Source organism: Peromyscus eremicus, chromosome 19 (genome assembly GCF_949786415.1).
Source record: "Peromyscus eremicus chromosome 19, PerEre_H2_v1, whole genome shotgun sequence".
NCBI classification, from domain to species: domain Eukaryota; kingdom Metazoa; phylum Chordata; class Mammalia; order Rodentia; family Cricetidae; genus Peromyscus; species Peromyscus eremicus.
Window position 1 is genome coordinate 23,465,013 of NC_081435.1, and position 18,591 is coordinate 23,483,603.

At 46.0% G+C, this 18,591-nt stretch overlaps 1 protein-coding gene across 3 annotated transcripts in view; it reads left to right on the top strand.

Annotated features, from left to right (window-relative positions):
- Positions 1–10,765: 10,765 nt before the first annotated feature.
- The window catches only part of Pkd2l2 (polycystin 2 like 2, transient receptor potential cation channel), a 28,841-nt gene continuing 21,015 nt past the window's right edge, over positions 10,766–18,591 (top strand). For 2 of the 3 annotated variants that reach the window (XM_059245884.1, XM_059245886.1), the window contains exons 1-4: positions 10,766–10,880; positions 11,374–11,475; positions 14,431–14,564; positions 16,099–16,355. In XM_059245884.1, coding sequence (XP_059101867.1) covers positions 10,850–10,880; positions 11,374–11,475; positions 14,431–14,564; positions 16,099–16,355 — 524 coding nt within the window. In that variant the 5' untranslated portion in view covers positions 10,766–10,849. The remainder of the gene's footprint in view (positions 10,881–11,373; positions 11,476–14,430; positions 14,565–16,098; positions 16,356–18,591) is intronic. The other variant, XM_059245885.1, reaches the window with a different exon arrangement.

Consider the following 18,591-nt stretch of genomic DNA (forward strand, 5'->3'; position numbering starts at 1 on the left):
TAACCCACCGAGTTTAATGTGTGCTGTTCGTATACTCATGGGTGTGGGACCATCTACTAGACAACCGACAAAGAAACACCCTAAAAATAAACTGACTCCCCCTGTCCTAGCAGCCATCAACTGTCCATACTCCTCATCTCCGGTTAAGGGTTCCAGAACCCCTTCCCCATCCATTCCCGAATGATGACTGGCTTGCCTTGTAATGGTCCTGGGCAGGCAGCCACAGGGGCTGTGACTTCCTGAGTCAGTGGTCCTGCCGCTCCAGAAGGCATGCTTTCATCCCAACCCCCGACCCCTCACTCTTTCAATCATTCCGTTTCCTCGTCTGTGATGTTATCTAAGTCTTCCGGGAAAGGGTGTGATATAAGCGTCCCACTTCTGGCTGAGCACTCCACGGACACTTATTCTTGGTACTTTGACCAGTTGTGAGTTTCTGCATTAATCACTATCCACTGCACAGAGGAGCTTTTCTGAGGACTGCACTAACGTGGAGGCACTGAGATACCTCTTTAGAGGGCAGTTTGGTACGAGGTCCATTTAGCAAAATAAAGCAGTAGGTTTATCCCTGGGGTCTATGCACTCCCCAGCCATGAGTTCATGGCCAGATTTATAGCACCAGGCACACATTTCCTCCTGGTAGGAAGTAGTTGGCTAACCCCTTAACACTTCATGCCATAATTGCATCCATGGGCATATCTTGCCAGGCCAATCCTTATTGCACCTTGCAGGATTCACAGCTGGATCAAGACTGTTGATAACTGCTCCCCTAACACCCTGTACAGAACCTCCCAGTGCTGTGAAGACCAGCCATGAGGGAGGAAGCTTCCCCGTCAGGATCAGCTTGATTTTTTCATGTCCTGTGACCAAAGTGTGTAGTGTCCTCCTCAATAGGGTCTTTCCATCCAGCTCTTGTGGGCAACCAAGAGCAATGGCAGTAGCCTATGTTGTTTTGGGAATCATTGTAGGGGGACATGTCACACGTCTGGTGTTGAGTTTATTTGACAGCCTATGGATTGTGGGAGAAGCCTTATTCCCTGTGTAGATTAACTCCAATTAAGCATATATAATATAATATATATATATGTTTTATAAAATAGTAGGTTTTCATATGGCTTTTCCAAACATGCTTAATGTTAGTTATCTCTCCCAGTGGCTAACATTTCTGGGAATAAGGGGATGGGGCTAAAAGGAAAAAGGAAGAGTAGGGGACACAGGCTAGCCTGGAGACATAAGCAGGAGAGGAGAAGTGAGCAATAACCCAGGAATTCATTACCAGCTCAGCACCTCCACAGGGTGGGCCGAGGCTTCACCCGTGAGGCTTTGAATCTGAGAAAGCCTTCATGTGTCTCTGCACAGCTTCGGGGGTTGCTTTCTAATTACAGGGTTCTGGCTGAGTGGATATTTTCTCTAAGGTAGAGACGCCGGCCATGTTCTCCAAGCTCAAGCACTGCAACGCCTCTTCTGCAGAACACGTGGTGGACACATTCTAATGTAGGTGCTGAAACAAAGCCAAAGCAGCAGCTCTCCCCAGACCTGGCAGCCTGCCTGTTGGTCATTGTGGGTCCCTCTTTCCCAAGCAAATATAGGAAGACATTATATTCAAATCTAGACAAAAATTTTACGATTCATAGAATTTGGGAAGCTATAACCTCGTGGCTTATATAACCCCAATGTCAAGGCTATAGTGGGTTTTGTGAGCAAATGTTTGAAATTATAACCATCTACTTTTGCACAGTAGTAATTGTGGCTTGGACTACGCATACGTTTTGCCTGCATTATTTGTTCTGAGTAAGTCTTTCATTGATTTGTATTATTTTTCATATGCAAAATTAGGAAAATTAACTTCTAGAAGGTCATTCACTTCTAAAAACAATGAGGCTCTTTTAAGTAGTAAACTAGAGGGCTTTCGATTCTGCTTTTAAAAGTTTTGATTAGGCTGTTAAATGAGAGATAAAATGTAATATATTCACTTTCTTTGTGGATATTTGCGCTTTTAAAGTGAAAACAAAAAAGCTTTAGGGCGTTGCCAACATTAATGAAAATAAGCTCTTGGACCCAGTCTGCAGGGATCCTTCTACCAGGCAAATAACTAGAACTAAGAGAAGCGGATCCTGTTCTACCCGCCTGGCTCCCTGCCTGCAAACCAGCTCCCTCCCAGTTTCCACAGACCTTCCCAGTTTGAAGGGAACAGCTGCCCAAATCTTTTTCTTCATTTCCAACTTCATCTTTCATTACTGTCTCTGGCTTGGAAAATGTAGTCTCCTCACACAGCACCGTCCCTTCTAGTTCCATACCTGTCCCCTAACCTCTGCATCTACTCAGGACCATCTAGACCTGGTGCTTGTACCTGGCCTGCAGTCTGACACTCTGCTGCTCTCTATGAGTTTTGATCTGGACTGGCTTATTACAGAGCTGTTACTTAGTTGTGCTAACAAGAGTTGTAAAATTGTGATCTCCAGTTGGCTTGGGGAGTATTGGGTTGAAATGGTGCCAGCTTGAGCGACTTGAAAGTATAAAGGTCAGTACACGAAAGTATTGCCAAGCAGAGAGATGGTCCAGTTGGCTGCTCAGTGTGTCTCCAGTCTGCAGGACGTGGGGCAATCCACATCCTGCATCTTAGGACTCTTCCAGGACGTCCCCTCCGTATCTTATTGACTTGCTTTTCTTATTGACTCGTGGTTAGCCAGCGGAGCTCTTTCTGCTTGGATCTGTGAGACAGACCTCTGCAGATATCCTATCTCAGCTATGATATGTTAATCTTATTGTTGTAATAGGAGTGTTTCCAAGCTCTCCAAGTCTTGAATGTCACCCTTGTCTAGTACAGTGCCAAAACAATGGTCTAAGTTTTGGTTTTCATCTGAGATTGTCCTCTGCTATATACCATTGCTCTGACCCTGCCAATGATGTCCTAACCTTTTAAAAATTGCAATCTATGCTTTTTTGTCAATACAGCAAAACACCAGTGCAAGGAATTTACGTGGTTCATAATATAGCAAAACACCAATGCAAGGGATTTACGTGGTTCATAATTTTGAAAGTGCAAGGGTACAGCATAATGCTAGCATCAGCTTAGCTCTGGTGAGGGCCCTTCTGATGCATCACATCATGGTGGGTGGCAAAAAGTTGGAGAGAAGGGTCCAGCAACATAGCCCAATGGGTAAGGGTGCTTGCAACCCAAACCGACAGCCTGGGTTCCATCAACAGAACCCGCGTAGCGGAGGGAGGGAACCAACTCCCATGGGCTGCCTTCTGACCACATGTGTACCACAGCATGTATGCCAAAATGTACAGGTGCATGGACACATAAATAAATAAGAAAAATAAACAAATGTAAAAGATAGATTGGAGGGAGGGAGGGATCAAGCACCATATCACCAGACAGGAAGTGACAGAACGGGTGGGGGTGGGCTTAGGGTTTGTAACAATTCTTGGAAGAATGTCAAGAAGTAATGAGAAATACTTTAATCCCTTTGAGAGCGTGTTCTCAGCTAACCAAGAACCTCCCACTAGACCCCACCTCTGAAAGGTTCCATACCATCTTCCACCACGGCCTGGAGGACCGAGTTTCCAACACATAGACTCCAGAGAGGCAAACCACATCTAACCACAGCAGTGACACACTCTCAATTTGTTTTTCTGAGACAGGGTTTCTCTGTGTAGCCCTGGCTGTCCTGGAACTTGCTCTGTAGACCAGGCTGGCCTCAAACTCAGAGATCCACTTGCCTCTGCCTCCTGAGTGCTGGAATTAAAGGTGTGGGCCACTACCACCCAGCCTCAAATTCTTGTGCCGCACTCTCCCTTGACTCTCTACTGCATAGTATAAGAACAGACTAACCACTAAAAGAAGAATGCCAAAAACTAACAGCAAAGGGAAACATGTTGACTAAAATAACTAAAAATTCAAGGATTACATATAGTTCAGACTAGTAGGTTTTCTGTAGGAGATAGTGGAGCTTTTTACGAGTAGACATGTGGGTGAAGTCAACCTGCCAGTCCTCACCTGGTTGGTTCCTTGGAACTGCTGGAGGACCCCCTATGGGTTGGCCTTGGCACACATCTGGTAGGAGAAGTGGACCTGTAAAATATGGGCTCGAAGGTGGGTGGGATCAAAGAAGGGCTCTAAGAACTGGAACAAAGCCTTGGGGCCTATGTGTAAGATTTGGCGGATGCCTGAAATGATGGAGTTTCCTGATCCTGTGGAAGGATGATGCAGAGGAGCACTGGTGCTCTTCTAGAGAACTTGGGTTTGAGTCCCAGCACCCCCATGGTGGCTCACAACTGACCTCTATGGGCACTGAGCATGCATGCAAGCAAAACACTCATACATATAACATAATAAAATATTTTTAAAATTTATTTCCTTTATTTTGCTTTTTTAAACTTTGTATTGATTCTTTGTGAATTTCACATCATGTATCCCAAACCCACTCATCTCCCATCCCTCCATATCTGCTGTTCTGACCTTGCGACCTCCTACCCCAAAGACAACAAAACAAACAAACAAAACTCTGGCCGTGGAGCTGCAGCGCCATGCAGTCTACCCTTTGGCCCAAACAGCTTTACTTGCAAATGACGGGTTCGAGGCCTCTGGCTTCTGCTACCAATACTGCACCCCCATCCAGACTCCTCTTGGATATCCTGTTGTGGACCTGTGTCGTGAAGATCCTGCGGCTTCGGTTCTGCAGGACTGGCCTCTTCATGGTCCAGCAGTTCATGGATGGGGTCCCCCAACTCAAAGCTCTGGATCTGGGCCTGGGTGGTAGCTGAGTTGGTCAGCCCGCCAGCTCTCCTGCACCTGTGCCACCAGGGCCAGCTCTCCCACTCTGCCTAGGTGGGGGGCAGGGTCAGCTCTCCAGTCTGCTGTAATAAAAAAAAAATTAAAAGCAAGTCATTAATTGCCTCTGAAAATTTAACCGATTTTCCTATTGAGGAAAATGGTCCTTTTGGGGTACTTTGCCTCAAACTTGCCGGAAGTCTGCATTTTCGTTCCTCGAGGGTGATGTAGAGAACGTCAGAAAACAGGCTGTAGCCAGAGTCTGTTGGGGAGTGAGGGATTTACACCAACAGATTTTGACATAGGGTTCCTAGCCAGCTGAGACCTTGGAGAATGGCTATATGAGATACATACGGCTTTTGGTCCCTTGCCCCGCTCAGTAACCTGGACCTGCAAGCGGCCCCTCAGCAAGAGAAGCAAAGCCTGCTTCTGGGGAAGCTGTGGTTTTATTGTCGGCATGGCGACTGCGCCTGAACCCACCCCTGTTTCCTAAGGACTGTGCCTGAACCCACTGCTGTTTCCTAAGGACTGCGCCTGAACCCACTGCTGTTTCCTAAGGACTGCGCCTGAACCCACTGCTGTTTCATCCTCTGGGGGTGGGGGGCGCCCCTTAGGAGGCTTTCTATGACTCCTCCAAGTGTATTATATTAGCTGTCCCTCTGTGTCCCCGGGGCCCTCAACACGTCTCTATCTTGTAGAACCAGGCTCCTCTATCCTCTTACTCTTAACCCCAGAATGTAAATGACACCTGAATCCACCGCTGTTTCTGTAAGGACTGCGCCTGAATCTGCGCTGTTTCCGTAAGGACAACGTCTACGCTGTTTCCATAAGGACCGCACTGGAATCTACGCTGTTTCTGTAAGGACAACGTCTACGCTGTTTCCGTAAGGACCGCGCCTGAATCTGCGCTGTTTCCGTAAGGACAACGTCTACGCTGTTTCCGTAAGGACCGCGCCTGGATCTGCGCTGTTTCTGTACAGACCACAGCTCCGCAGTCACTGCCCCTCTGCTCAGGCCGAGGCCTACTTCCTGTGCGTTTTTCTATTGCTTTTCCGGACTCTCCTAACTCTCTATGGCTACTTCCTGTCAACTACTTTTACTTAATTAACACAAACTCAGGGTTCACAGTGTGATCAAATGTCCCGCAACAGTGATCCGAGTTTGAGTAGTCTGACCTCCTTATGCACACACGCACACGCACGCACACACACGCGAACACACACAAGTGCAAAAGAAATAAAATCAGGCTGGGCAGTGGTGATGCACACCTTTAATCCCAGCACTTGCGGGGCTGAGGCAGGCGGGTCCGTGTGAGTTCGAGGCTATCCTGGTCTACAGAGAGAGTTCCAGTATAGCCAGGGCTATTAACACAGAGAAACCCTGTCTCAGGAAAACAAAACAAAAACCCCGAAATTGGTTTCTCTTTTCTCTTATTTACTGTGCTGGGCTTCATGCTTCTGTAGGCTGTTTTGACTGTTAGCAGAAAAGGTACCAGAATCCCCAGGCCCATGTTCCTAGCTCTTGAACGAACCTAGTGAAAAGAAAAAACATTCCGTTCCCTGGAAATCCAGAAAACAACCCAACACCGCGGCCTGGCTTTGTTGCCTACCTGATCTTGGGGATTAGGACGGAGACGCTGGATGGGGGGTGGTCATGTTAACCAGGGGAAAACAAATACTGACAAGAAGAGAGAGAGAGAGGAAATAACAAATGCTCGTTACACTTAGAGAGTAGCCGAGAAATTGCTCTAGAGGAAAAAGTTTAAGCCACCTCAAAATCCATATATATATATCTCCTGTCTCCTTCTTTTGGGTCAGGGTCTCCTTATGCAGCCCAGGCTGGCCCTAAGCTCCCATGTCTTCCCCCACCCCCCACGTGCTGGAATGCAGCCACAGCCTGGCTGACCTTTGCTTCCAATCCACCTCTGCACGAGGGTGCTCTCTGGCTTTCGCTCTCCTTGAGTCCCAGCTGGGAGCACAGATAATTGAAGGAGGACTCTCTGACTTTAAGCCCCACCTGGAGTTCCTGCCTCCCCTGCCTTCTCCCCAAAGGGGAAAGAAACTCTTCCTCCCTAACCATTCTGTCCTCCAGCTCTACATCGTCCTTGTGCGGAACCTCTGGTCTAACCAAGTAAGGAGAATTTCTGTAACATCCCACAGAGCTGTTTACCTTCTATCACTTGTCCCATCTCCACTAGTGTGGGGGCTTTGTTAAAATATTCTGTTTTCCACATCGAACAAGTAACTTAAGTCTTGGCTGAGGACAGCCTCTGTCTTTACATGAAGAGAACACCACTTCTGCCAGATCAGACTACTGTCTCCATAAACAAGAAAAAATATCATGATGTTGGGCGGTGGTGGCACACGCCTTTAATCCCAGCACTCGGGAGGCAGAGCCAGGCGGATCTCTGAGTTCAAGGCCAGCCTGGTCTACAGAGTGAGATCCAGGACAGGCACCAAAACAACACAGAGAAACCCTGTCTCAAAAATGCCCCCCCCCCCCAAAATATCATGACTTAAACATGTTTCTGTGTGTAAGAGAAGTCAAAAAAATAGGTACTCCGGGGCTGGTTTGGTGGCTCCGGGTCATCAGGGACATATATTTTGCATCTTTTACCATGTGTTCAATGGCTGGCCACAGGATGTGAAGTAACGAGGAAGGGCCTGCCACAGTTTGTCACAGACTTTCCAGAGGTCCTAGCCTGTCTTACGCATCCATCACCTTGGCCAAATAGGTTATCTGAGGGAGAGGCCAGGAGCTGTGGGTCTTTAATGAACTCTGAGGAAAGAGGAAGCCTCTCCAGGGAGTATTTGTAACATGGTTGAGATTTGCATCCACCAAAGATACGTCAGTGGCTGTTGAATGCCCCCATGTTCCCAAAGTTATAGAATACCTCTCTTTCTTTCTCCCCTCCCTTTTCCTCCTTCTCTTCCTCCTCCTCTTCCTCTTCTCTTCCTCTTCTTAGCACGGTCTCAACGTATAGCTCACCGTTGCCTCGAACTCAAAATCCTCCTGCCTCCGCCTCCCAAGTGCCCAGACATACAAGCGTGTGCTACCTCGCCCATATCTCTGCACCATTCTCAATCCCTTTGAGTTGATTTAGCTATGGTTTCTAAAAGTAGACAATTTTAGGGACAAGTTAGGCAGAATATTCAGGCAGTATGTTTGACAATTCTGAAAGACTGATTTAGGGATGGGTGCTGATATAAGTCACAATCATCGGGCCTTAAGTAAGCAGACTTACTTTTGTTGTTGTGTTGTTATTTGTTTTGTGTGTATATGTCTTGTTGGGTGTATATATGTGCGTGTGAGAGAGCATGAAACGTGTGTGCCAGTGCACGTGGAGGCTCAGTTCGCCAGGAACCATCTATCTTGTTTGCTAAGACGGGGTCTCCCATTGGTCTGAAGCTCACTGAGTAGTCTAGGCCGACAGGCCAGTGAGCCCAGGAACCTGAGTTCTCAGCGCTGGGCTTATGAGTGTGCCACCTCCCCAGAGTTTTCGCCTTGGGTTCTGAGGAGCAAACACTCAGGTCCTAATACTTGTGCAGCAAGCTCTGGACGTCCTGATGTGGTTTCTGTTGTCGTGATGGGCCAGTGACCCAAAACAAATTAGAGAGGAATGGGGTTTATTTCATCTTACAAATCCCAGGTCCCAATCCATCACCTGGGGAAATCAAGGCAGGAACTTGGCAGTAGACCTTGAAGCAGAGACCACGGAGGAATGCTGCTTACTGGCTTGCTCCCTGCTTCAGTTCAGCTTGCTTCCCTATACAACCTAGGGCCACCTGCCCAGAGGTGGCACTGCCCACAATGGGTGGGCTGCTCTCCATCAATTAGCAATCAAGAAAATGCCCCATAGACATGCCTATGGGCCAGTTTGGTGGAGTCAATTCCTCAAATGATGATCTTGCTTCCCAAACATATCAAGTTAACAATGGAGATTAAATACCACACTTGATCTAAACTATCTGCCCAATTGTCTTTCTTTCCCTCTTTTGTGAGACGAGGAGGTCTCATGAAGCTCTGGCTGCCTTTGAACGTGCTACACAGCTAAGAACAATTTCGAACTACTGACCTTCCTGCCTCCCCTTCCCAAGTGCTGGATTACAGAAGTGAATGACCACACCTGGCTCATCTGCTGTTTTTTTAATATTGTTATTTGAGATGTCTTTAGAAAAACATACAGGATAGCTGGGTGGTGGTGGCACACACCTTTAATCCCAGCACTCGGGAGGCAGAGCTAGGCGAATCTCTGTGAGTTCGAGTCCAGCCTGGTCTACAAAGTGAGATCCAGGACAGGCTCCAAAGCTACACAGAGAAACCCTGTCTAGAAAAAAAGAAAAAAGAAAAAAGAAAGAAAGAAAGAAAGAAAGAAAGAAAGAAAGAAAAAACATACATGATCTCTGCAGGCAATGTTGGCTTTTTTAAATTGTGTTGACGTTTATTGATTCTCAGTCAGCAAGGAGGGCGCACTAGATCTGGCCGAGGGGCTCCTTCCCCTCTCACGCCCCTCTAATTCCCACTGTCTTTTTGTGGAGGAAATGTCCTGTCTCGCTTGTAATAAGGAAAAACCTCTGATTAAACCTATGAAATATTATTTGGGGTTGATAGGAGAAAAACCAATAATGGAATTGATGATACCCAGGGCTGAAGAAAGAATACAAAAACACCCACAAGGGACTCCTAACAATACTACTCACAATGCCAAAAGCCCGGAGCCAGCTAACAAGCCTTTAAGAAGACAATTAAATTCCACGGTACAGTCATACAACCATAGCATAAAACAAAAGTGACCACATCTGCTCAATGACAGAGCATGGGAAGCCTTAGGTGAACTCTCCAGCTTGCCCTTACACAACACAGATCACATACAGTTGCTAGAAAAGGTGTTTATGATGTGTGATGTAATTCTTGGCTGTCTCCTTGACTATAGCTAGAATTAACTAAAAACCCAAGTCGCTAGGCACACCTGTGCGGGATTTTTAGTGAATGGATCATCTGGGGTCCAAAGACCCACCTTAAATCTGGGTCACAGCTTCTTACAGCTGCCTGTACAAAGGAAACGTTGCTGTTTGCCTGCTGGCTCTTGCCCTTGCTTCACTGGTGTTAGAGCCTACGTCTTTGGGATTCTGACGCTCTGACATATACTGAAGAGCAGTTGGGACATACAGCCTTTTGGACTGAACAACTGCTGATCCTTGGAGTTTCCATTGGGAGACAGCCATGGTTGGACTAGCTGGACCACAGTCTGTAAGTCACAGATAAATAAATCCCTTTTTATATATAGATTCATTCTAGCAGTTGTGTTCCTCTAGAGACCCCTAATACATGATGAATATTTTAAATTTCCCCATTTTCATAATAAATAATGCAGATACACACAGTACAAACTTCTAAAGTTTTGCCTACTCATGCCTCTCCCCTCCCGATCGCTTTTCATCTCATTGCATGCTGTTAAAGTTTTAGTTTATAACACGCCAGGTCATATCATGTACGAACAAAACCACAGCTGCACATCTAGATAAGGGCCAGTGTTTGCATCCCCACGGGGACGTATTTAAGTGAATTGTGAGAGCACTCAGGATCTGTAGCTAGAACTCAGTGGGTTTGTTTTTGGAGGCCGGGTCTCCAGATATAGGCCAACGCTGGCCTTTAAGTCCAGACCCTCTATGGTCTTTGCCTCCTAAAGACTTGTATGACAGAGTCGGGCCACCACGCCCATCAGCGTTTGTTTTTGTGATACTGTTAATTTAGTTATTTCTATTAAATCAACGAGACAAAAGGGAGGGGCTGACCACTTAGTTAATGCTGTGGGTAGTGAGACTTATTGTCTTTTTGCATGCAGAAAAGTGAGCTATAAATAAACCTCCGGCAGGAGATAAGAGCCACAACTCAACTCCTGGAAGGTGAAGCGACAACCCAGACAGTGCCTGGTCGCACAGGCGCACTAGCTTCCGCCCAGCCTGTGCACGGAGGGCGAGCGCAGTTAGCGCGCCGCGGTGCTACTGCGCAGGCGCAGGGCGAGGGGTAGGCTGGAAGCGGCCGAGTGGAACGGACCGTGGGGTCCTGTCCACGATGGCCGATTCGACTTGGTGGTACCGAGGAGGTGAGGGTGGGTGCGCCTAGAGAGGGGGGAACCAGGGCCCATGGGTAGGTGCTCCAGGTACCCGGGAACTCTCCCCCACACCCCCTCTCCAGCGCTGTCACCCGGGGAAGAGTGAAGTCTCCTTTGCCGGGCTCTCACCTCCGGGGGTGTGGGTCGCACCCTTGGCCGCTGCAGCTGGAGCCCCTTCTTGCATCCGGACCTTGCCTTCCCCAGAAGCTGCAGTGAGGGCGGAGAAAGCATTAGGGACCGAAGGAGGTGCTTGAGTTGTGTCTCCACCGGACGGTGGGGAAAACACTGAATCAAACCTATCGGTGTACAGCCCTAGAGACTGCCCGCCCCACAGCAGAATGTAGCAGTTGCCCCTGTCTCAAGGGAGAAGTAAGAAGGAGCCAGAAGCCCCTGAAAACCGTTGCGTTTTTCCCATCTTGGTTACTGATGTACCAAGTTATAGTGACCCAGTAATGTAAAGACAGTTTTTGTTTCACATCTCCAGGGACTTCCAAACATGACCTGCATTACAGACGGGAGGCAGAAGTTAACACCACACTTGAGGAGTTGTTACTCTACTTTGTTTTTTTAATAACTCTATGTATATGTAAGTATACAGATGTAGATTTAAAAAATGCTGGTTGAACTAGTAGTTAAAATGTGGAAGTGAAAAATAAAAACTCAGAAAACGGACAAATTTTAGAGATTGTTCTATGATGGACAAAATTTCCAACTTTTAAGGGGCAAAACTTAAGGGTGTAATGGGAAGCTTCCATAGTCAACACTGAATATGATTTCTTTTTTAATTGGGAGAATCTATTTAAACATAGTCCCCTGGGTTGACAATTGAATTTAATTTCGTTCAGAGCCATAGAGATGTATTGGTTTGGTTCCATAAATATAAACTACAAATAGGAACCAACATAAAGTTTGGGGATGATCATAAGTCTCATCCTTTTCACTAAACTGCTGCATAATTAATAATAAAATACATCTGTGCCGAGAAAATGCCAACTTTTAAGGTGGGCAGGGAGAACCTCTCAATCTGCTATACACCCCCCGCCACCATGGGTCCACGGCATCAACTTAGTATGTGAAAAGCTTGTTAACGTTTTGTATTTAAACTGTGCAATGTACGTAACTAGAAGCTAACGTTACAGGATCTCTCTCATCTCCCAATGTGTAGCCTGTATACCAATTACACAGTTAACTGGTATTGTAGGGGTAGGTGTTTGAGATTAAAGACAACTGTAGCTAACTTGATACAGTACCTTTGACTGGTTAATAAAGGCTTCGTTATAAAGATAACACAAACACATGCTTATTACCAAGCATTTAGAAAGCAGAACATATGAGCTAAACGATTATCTATAATCCCACCACTCAGAGATTTTTGAACACTTACGAAAAAGCAAACATCTAAGTCTACACTAAGGGGATTCATTAACCACTGTAGAGCATGCAGTGAAATAAATGTAACTGTTAAAGAATGGCGGACACATTTGCTTGCTGTGAGCATGTGCCACGGCACTTGTGGAGGTCAGAGGACAGGCTGTGGAACTGGTGCCCACCTTCATAGTGGGCGTCTCGAGTTGTCAGGCTTGATGATGCCAATATTTTCCCTTTGAACCATCTTGCTTGACCCACATGTTGTTTTGTTTTAGCTGGGGAGTTCTGGCAACAAAAGAAAAAATAGTTTATAAAAGGGGAGAAAGAAACACTACGAATTAAAAACGTTTAAGCACATTTACTCTGTTCCAAAGCATGGGTTTAAATGTTCCACATGTTGGGCTAGAAAGATAACTCCATGTACTTGCTGCACAAGCGTGAGAACCTGAGTTTGGTCTCCAGAATCCAGAGCGTGGTGGGAAGTGCAACCCCCGGGCTGGGGAGGTAGAACAGGCCCCTGGGGCTTGTTGTCCGGCCAGCCTAGCCTACTTGAAAGGCCCAGGCTAATGAAAGGTCCTGTTTCAAAAATACAACCAAGGTGGGCTGGCTCCTAGGGAATGCCTCTTAATGTTGAGTTCTAGCCTCCACATGCGCGCGCGTGCACGCGCACACACACACACACACACACTCCAAATGATCCATAATTATGACATAATTATGTAGTAAAAGATAGCTTCCTTACCGTGAGATCTATAACACTTCTCTGGCTTAACCATTCACTATATGGTATTGCCTATTATTTTTTTTGTTTGTTTGTTTTTGTTTTTCGAGACAGGGTTTCTCTGTGTAGCTTTGTGCCTTTCCTGGGACTCACTTGGTAGCCCAGGCTGGCCTCGAACTCACAGAGATCCGCCTGGCTCTGCCTCCTGAGTGCTGGGATTAAAGGCGTGGTGCGCCACCACCGCCCGTCTTAATTGTCTTCTTAAAGGCTTGTTAGCTGGCTCTGGGCTTTTGGCATTGTGAGTAGTATTGTTAGGAGTCCCTTGTGGGTGTTTTTGTATTCTTTCTTCAGCCCTGGGTATCATCAATTCCATTATTGGTTTTTCTCCTATCAACCCCAAATAATATTTCATAGGTTTAATCAGAGGTTTTTCCTTATTACAAGCGAGACAGGACATTTCCTCCACAAAAAGACAGTGGGAATTAGAGGGGCGTGAGAGGGGAAGGAGCCCCTCGGCCAGATCTAGTGCACCCTCCTTGCTGACTGAGAATCAATAAACATCAACACAGTTTAAAAAAGCCAACATTGCCTGCAGAGATCATGTATGTTTTTCTTTCTTTCTTTCTTTCTTTCTTTCTTTCTTTCTTTCTTTCTTTCTTTCTTTCTTTCTTTTTTTTTTCCGAGACAGGGTTTCTCTGTGTAGCTTTGGAGCCTGTCCTGGATCTCACTTTGTAGACCAGGCTGGACTCGAACTCACAGAGATCCACCTGCCTCTGCCTCCCGAGTGCTGGGATTAAAGGCGTGCGCCACCACCGCCCGGCTGCCTATTCTTAATGTAGAGAAAAAAAAAAACAAAAAAAAAAAAACAAAAAACAGTGGAGTCGTGGATATAATGTGACCTCAGTAAAAACCATTTGTGTCTGTGTGTATGGATGGAGGCTCACTCACACATGTGTGGTCAGAGAACAGCTGTGTGGTTGTTTCTCTCTGTTCCCTCCTACTTGTTGGCTTTTCATGGAAAGGACTGTTGACTGTTGAACCATCTCATCAGACTAATTTGACTTCATTTTTTAAAGTTAGACTATTAAACATATATGCATAAAACCTGAAGGACCCATGTCTACCTTTAGTATGAGGGTTGAGGGAAACGTCTACCTGCTTTGTATAGTTCTGACTTTAATGATTAGATAGAACAGGGCTGGTGAGATGGTTCAGTGGATAAGAGCACTAGGCAGCCAAGCATGGTGACCTGAGTTGGATCCCTGGAACCCACATAATGAGAGAACCAGCTCCCACAAATTGTCCTCCACATTTGTACCGTGGCACACAAGATAAATAAATATAAAATTATATTTAGACAATGCTGAATTTTTTTAAAGCTGGGGAAATTAATATTTTTGAATGTTGCTGAAGTGGGATTTTAAATGACAGATTTAAACACTCTCTCCGCAGTGACCTTTGGGATGGTCAACCCACACATGTACTACTTAAACAAAGTGATGTCATCTCTGTTTGTGGACACGTCCCTTCCAGGTGACGAAAGAAGCAGCTTTAGGTCCATTCGAAGCATCACTGATTTTTGGAAGGTAAGATGTCTGACGTGATGAAGTAGCATTAGGTAGCCCATAAGCCAGGGGTTGGATAGCTCAGGGGTATAGCACTTGCCTATTAAGTAAGTTTGGGCCCCAGCTCTAGAAAACAACAACAAAACAAAACAAAACAAAAGACAAATTCACAGATAGTCTATAAGCCCTTGCCTCATGTAGAAAATGCTCAGGGAATATTTATTAAAGGAATTAATAAAAATGAGTATTATTCTTTATTAGAAAATCAACCAGTTATGTTTATTGTTAATCTTTATGTTCACAATGTGATACTGTTCTTTATAACTTCAAACTTTTGATACTTTCTCAAATATTCCCATTTCCCTTGGAAAACATAGAATTGTTGTGTGAGCACTAAAGTCAGCCTGTGACTGTGTAGATAAAGTCTATATGAGTGACCGTCTTACAAATTCTTAATTGCCCAGAAAGGATAATATTCATAATTTATATATGCAGTCCTCTGCTGCATATGACAGTAATAGGCTATATATAATTTTTTTTAAAGCAATGTGTTTAATCACACGGGAGAGTGGTTCCTTTCACACTGGGATATGCACGTTTTCTGTGACAAGGAGCACGAGTCATCGGGCAGGAAGAGCAACCAAGGAGGAGCAGCTTCCGGTCTCCCTGTCAGACACGGGGATGTAAAGGATGAGGCAGTGCGGGAAGGCTCTCCCACACTCATGGCACTGTGGATGCATTTTAAAGGGTCAATAAAGGGATTCTAAGAATGGGGACCAGGTGCTGTGTGCTCTTCACGCGGAGCTGAATTTGCAGCGTGAGCGTAGAGAAGATGAAGTAGAAAGTGAGTGGACAGAGGTCGTCACATCCCGGAGCTGAAATTCATGAAAGAGAGTCATCTTCTGAGTGTGGGCGGATATGGTGGTTAACTTAGGTTCATGCCAGAGCAGACCCTTCGGTGTGCCTGGGATGGTGTTTTTCTGAGAGGGTTAACTACCCGGTGAATGTGGACAGCACCGTCCACAGACTCTGGTGGGATGGATAAGAGGAGAGTAAGCAGTTAGAGCTCAGGCATTCCACTCTGCTTCCCGGCCGCCATGATCTGAGCCGTCCCGTTCTGTCACACCCTTCCTGCTAAGGCAACTGAAACTTAACTGAGACAAATCTTCCCTCTCTTTGGGTGTTTAGGCCGCTATTCTGTCACGATGACGAGAAAAATCTAGTCAGAAAGGACAAGTGCGACATAAGTGATCCTAAGTCCTTGGCCTAGTAGGAAAGGAGGACTGGACGTCATGCTTCCCCTTTTAATTGTCTGTGTGGCCAGTGGCCGACAACAAGAACTGGGGAAAGCCATCCTGGGCCTGGGATCACTTAGAACGGAACAGGGACAGAGTGAGGAGTAGCCGTCACTGTGGCCTTCGCCAGCGGCGTTGGTCATCGCCATAAGTGGTGTCTCAGTCAATACTTACACTCAAAATCACACTTGGGACTACAGATTCTGTTGCCATGAAGGTATTTCTGTTTCTTCCCACGATACCTGCCTTTGTCTGTGAAGTTCATGGAAGGACCCCTTCTGGAAGGCTTGTACTGGGACTCGTGGTACAATAACCAACAGCTGTACAATTTGAAGAACAGCAGCCGCATCTACTACGAGAACGTGCTGCTCGGAGTCCCCAGGGTGCGGCAGCTGAGAGTCCGCAACAACACCTGCAAGGTCTTCTCGGTGTTTCAGTCGCTGATGAGTGACTGTTATAACAAGTACACGGCTGAAAACGAGGACCTCTCTGATTTTGGCCTCAAACGGGACACAGAGTAAGCAACATGAAACTGGTGACCTTTTCTAGCAGGTACCCTTGTTTGTGTCTTTACAGAATTATCTCAATATGTCTGTCTTCTGAGTAACGGGAGCTGGGAGCTGCTGGCTGCAGTGGTTTTCTCTGTGAACAGCATGGGAAGAAGCCTTGCCAGTAGCAGCTCTTAGAATACAAGAGTATCCACCTTGTGTGATAGCCGTGTTTGATGGGGGTGGGAGGGTTGACGTGGTATATGAAATGTATAGTCATACTGGATGCAGAGTAAAACATCAGTTTGTCTGCGTGTGTGTGTATGTGTGTGTGTATGTGTGTGTGTCTGTCTGTCTGTCTGTGTCGATAAGGAGGCCAGATATCAACAAGAGGTGTCTTTCTAGGGCTGGAAAGATGACTCAGTGGTTAAGAGCACCACAGAGGTCCTGAGTTCAAGTCCCAGCAACCACATACATGGTGGCTCACAACCATCTGTAATGAGATCTGGTGCCCCCTTCTGGCCTGCAGGCATACATGCATACATAATAAATAAATCTTTTAATAGATGTTTTCAAAAAGAAGTGTCTTTCTAAATCACTCTCCATCTTTCATTTTTGAGACCGGGTCCCTCACGGAAACTGGAGCTCATTGATTCTGTTAGGCTGATCAGCCAAAGAGCTCCAGGGATCCAGTGGTGTCCACCCCCAAGCTCTGGGATTACAGATTCATGCCCCAGCAGCTGGCTTTTACGCAGGTACCGAGTGATTCTCCACCACGCTCCTCCCTCCTCACTGCGCCCCACTTAAGTGATGTCTGTGGCTCCAGGACTAGAAGGAGGCAGTTATGCTCTTAGTGATCAAATCCGATGATGCGGGCGGAAGATGCTCTTAGCTCCTTTTCTGTGACTGTGCTAAGGTACCAAACAGCTAATAGAAGTTTGTTGGGGGCTTGCAGTTGTCGAAGGTTAGAGTTCATGGTAATTATGAGGGGTCGATGTAGACCCACCACCTTATACTGAAATGTGAAAGCCCAAAGCCCCTGGCACCACCTCCTCTGGACAAAGATGTTTCTGGTGTCACTTTGTGTGTCAGGCGTCCAATGAAAATCATGGCCAGGGGATAGGGCCAACCTTTCTGTATTTAGTATTTATGACAGTTATTCAAATGTTTATAATCTATTTTCCTGTTTATCATACGCTCTAGAAACAGCTATTCTTTGCTCTTTTTTTTTTAAGCCGAGTTTTTTTTTTTTTTTTAAGATTTATTTATTTGTATACACTGTTCTGCCTGCATGTCTGCCTACACACCAGGAGAGGGCACCAGATCCCATTACAGATGGTTGTGAGCCACCATGTGGTTGCTGGGAATTGAACTCAGGACCTCTGGAAGAGCAGTCAGTGCTCTTAACCTCTGAGCCATCTCTCCAGCCCCTATTCTTTGCTCTTTTACCTCCTTTGGTAAGAACTTACTGTTTCTAAGGAACATCCTCGTAGTGCTGACATTTTACAAGCGTGTGTCTTTGCGTGGGGCAGGTCATCTGTCACCGCAGCCCCCTTCTGCCTCCTCCTGTTCCTGCCATCCTAGCTTCCTCTGAGCCTCTCAGTCTTCGTTATACCTGGCTGCTTTTCATCATTAGTCGATATTTTCATCACGGAGTTTGATGGTATGTCCTTTCTTCCATAGCCTCCTCCAATCTCAGGATTAATTGCTCTGTGTGTGTTGACTTAGTTTTGTATGAGTTTGGGGATTTATTTTCTCTTACTCAGAGACAGGATATCGCCATGTGTATAGCCCAGGCTGGCTGAGTCTGGGGGCATTCCTGAGAGCTTATGTAATTTTTATAAATGTAATAAATTCATAAATATAATCACACATCTTTCAGATATGTTTGGGGGAGACTGAATAGGGAGACTGAAAATGGGGTGTTGAGGTGTTCTTCTTTTGGTTTTCTTGTAATTATAAGTTAAAAGCCAGAAGGTTTAATTATAAACATTTTTTGAAAAAAAAATTAGCCAGGCAGTGGTGTGCACACCTTTAATCCCAGCACACGGGAGGCAGAAGCAGATGGATCTCTGTGAGTTCAAGGCCAGCCTGGTCCACAGAAGGAATTCCCAGAGCAGCCAGGGCTACACAGAGAAACCCTGTCTCAAAAAACCAACTCCTTCCCAAAACAGTGTGTGTGTGTGTGTGTGTGTGTGTGAATGCAGGCACAAATGTACCACCAAACTGTTGGATGTATTTGTTGCCTGTGATAAACACTAAAAC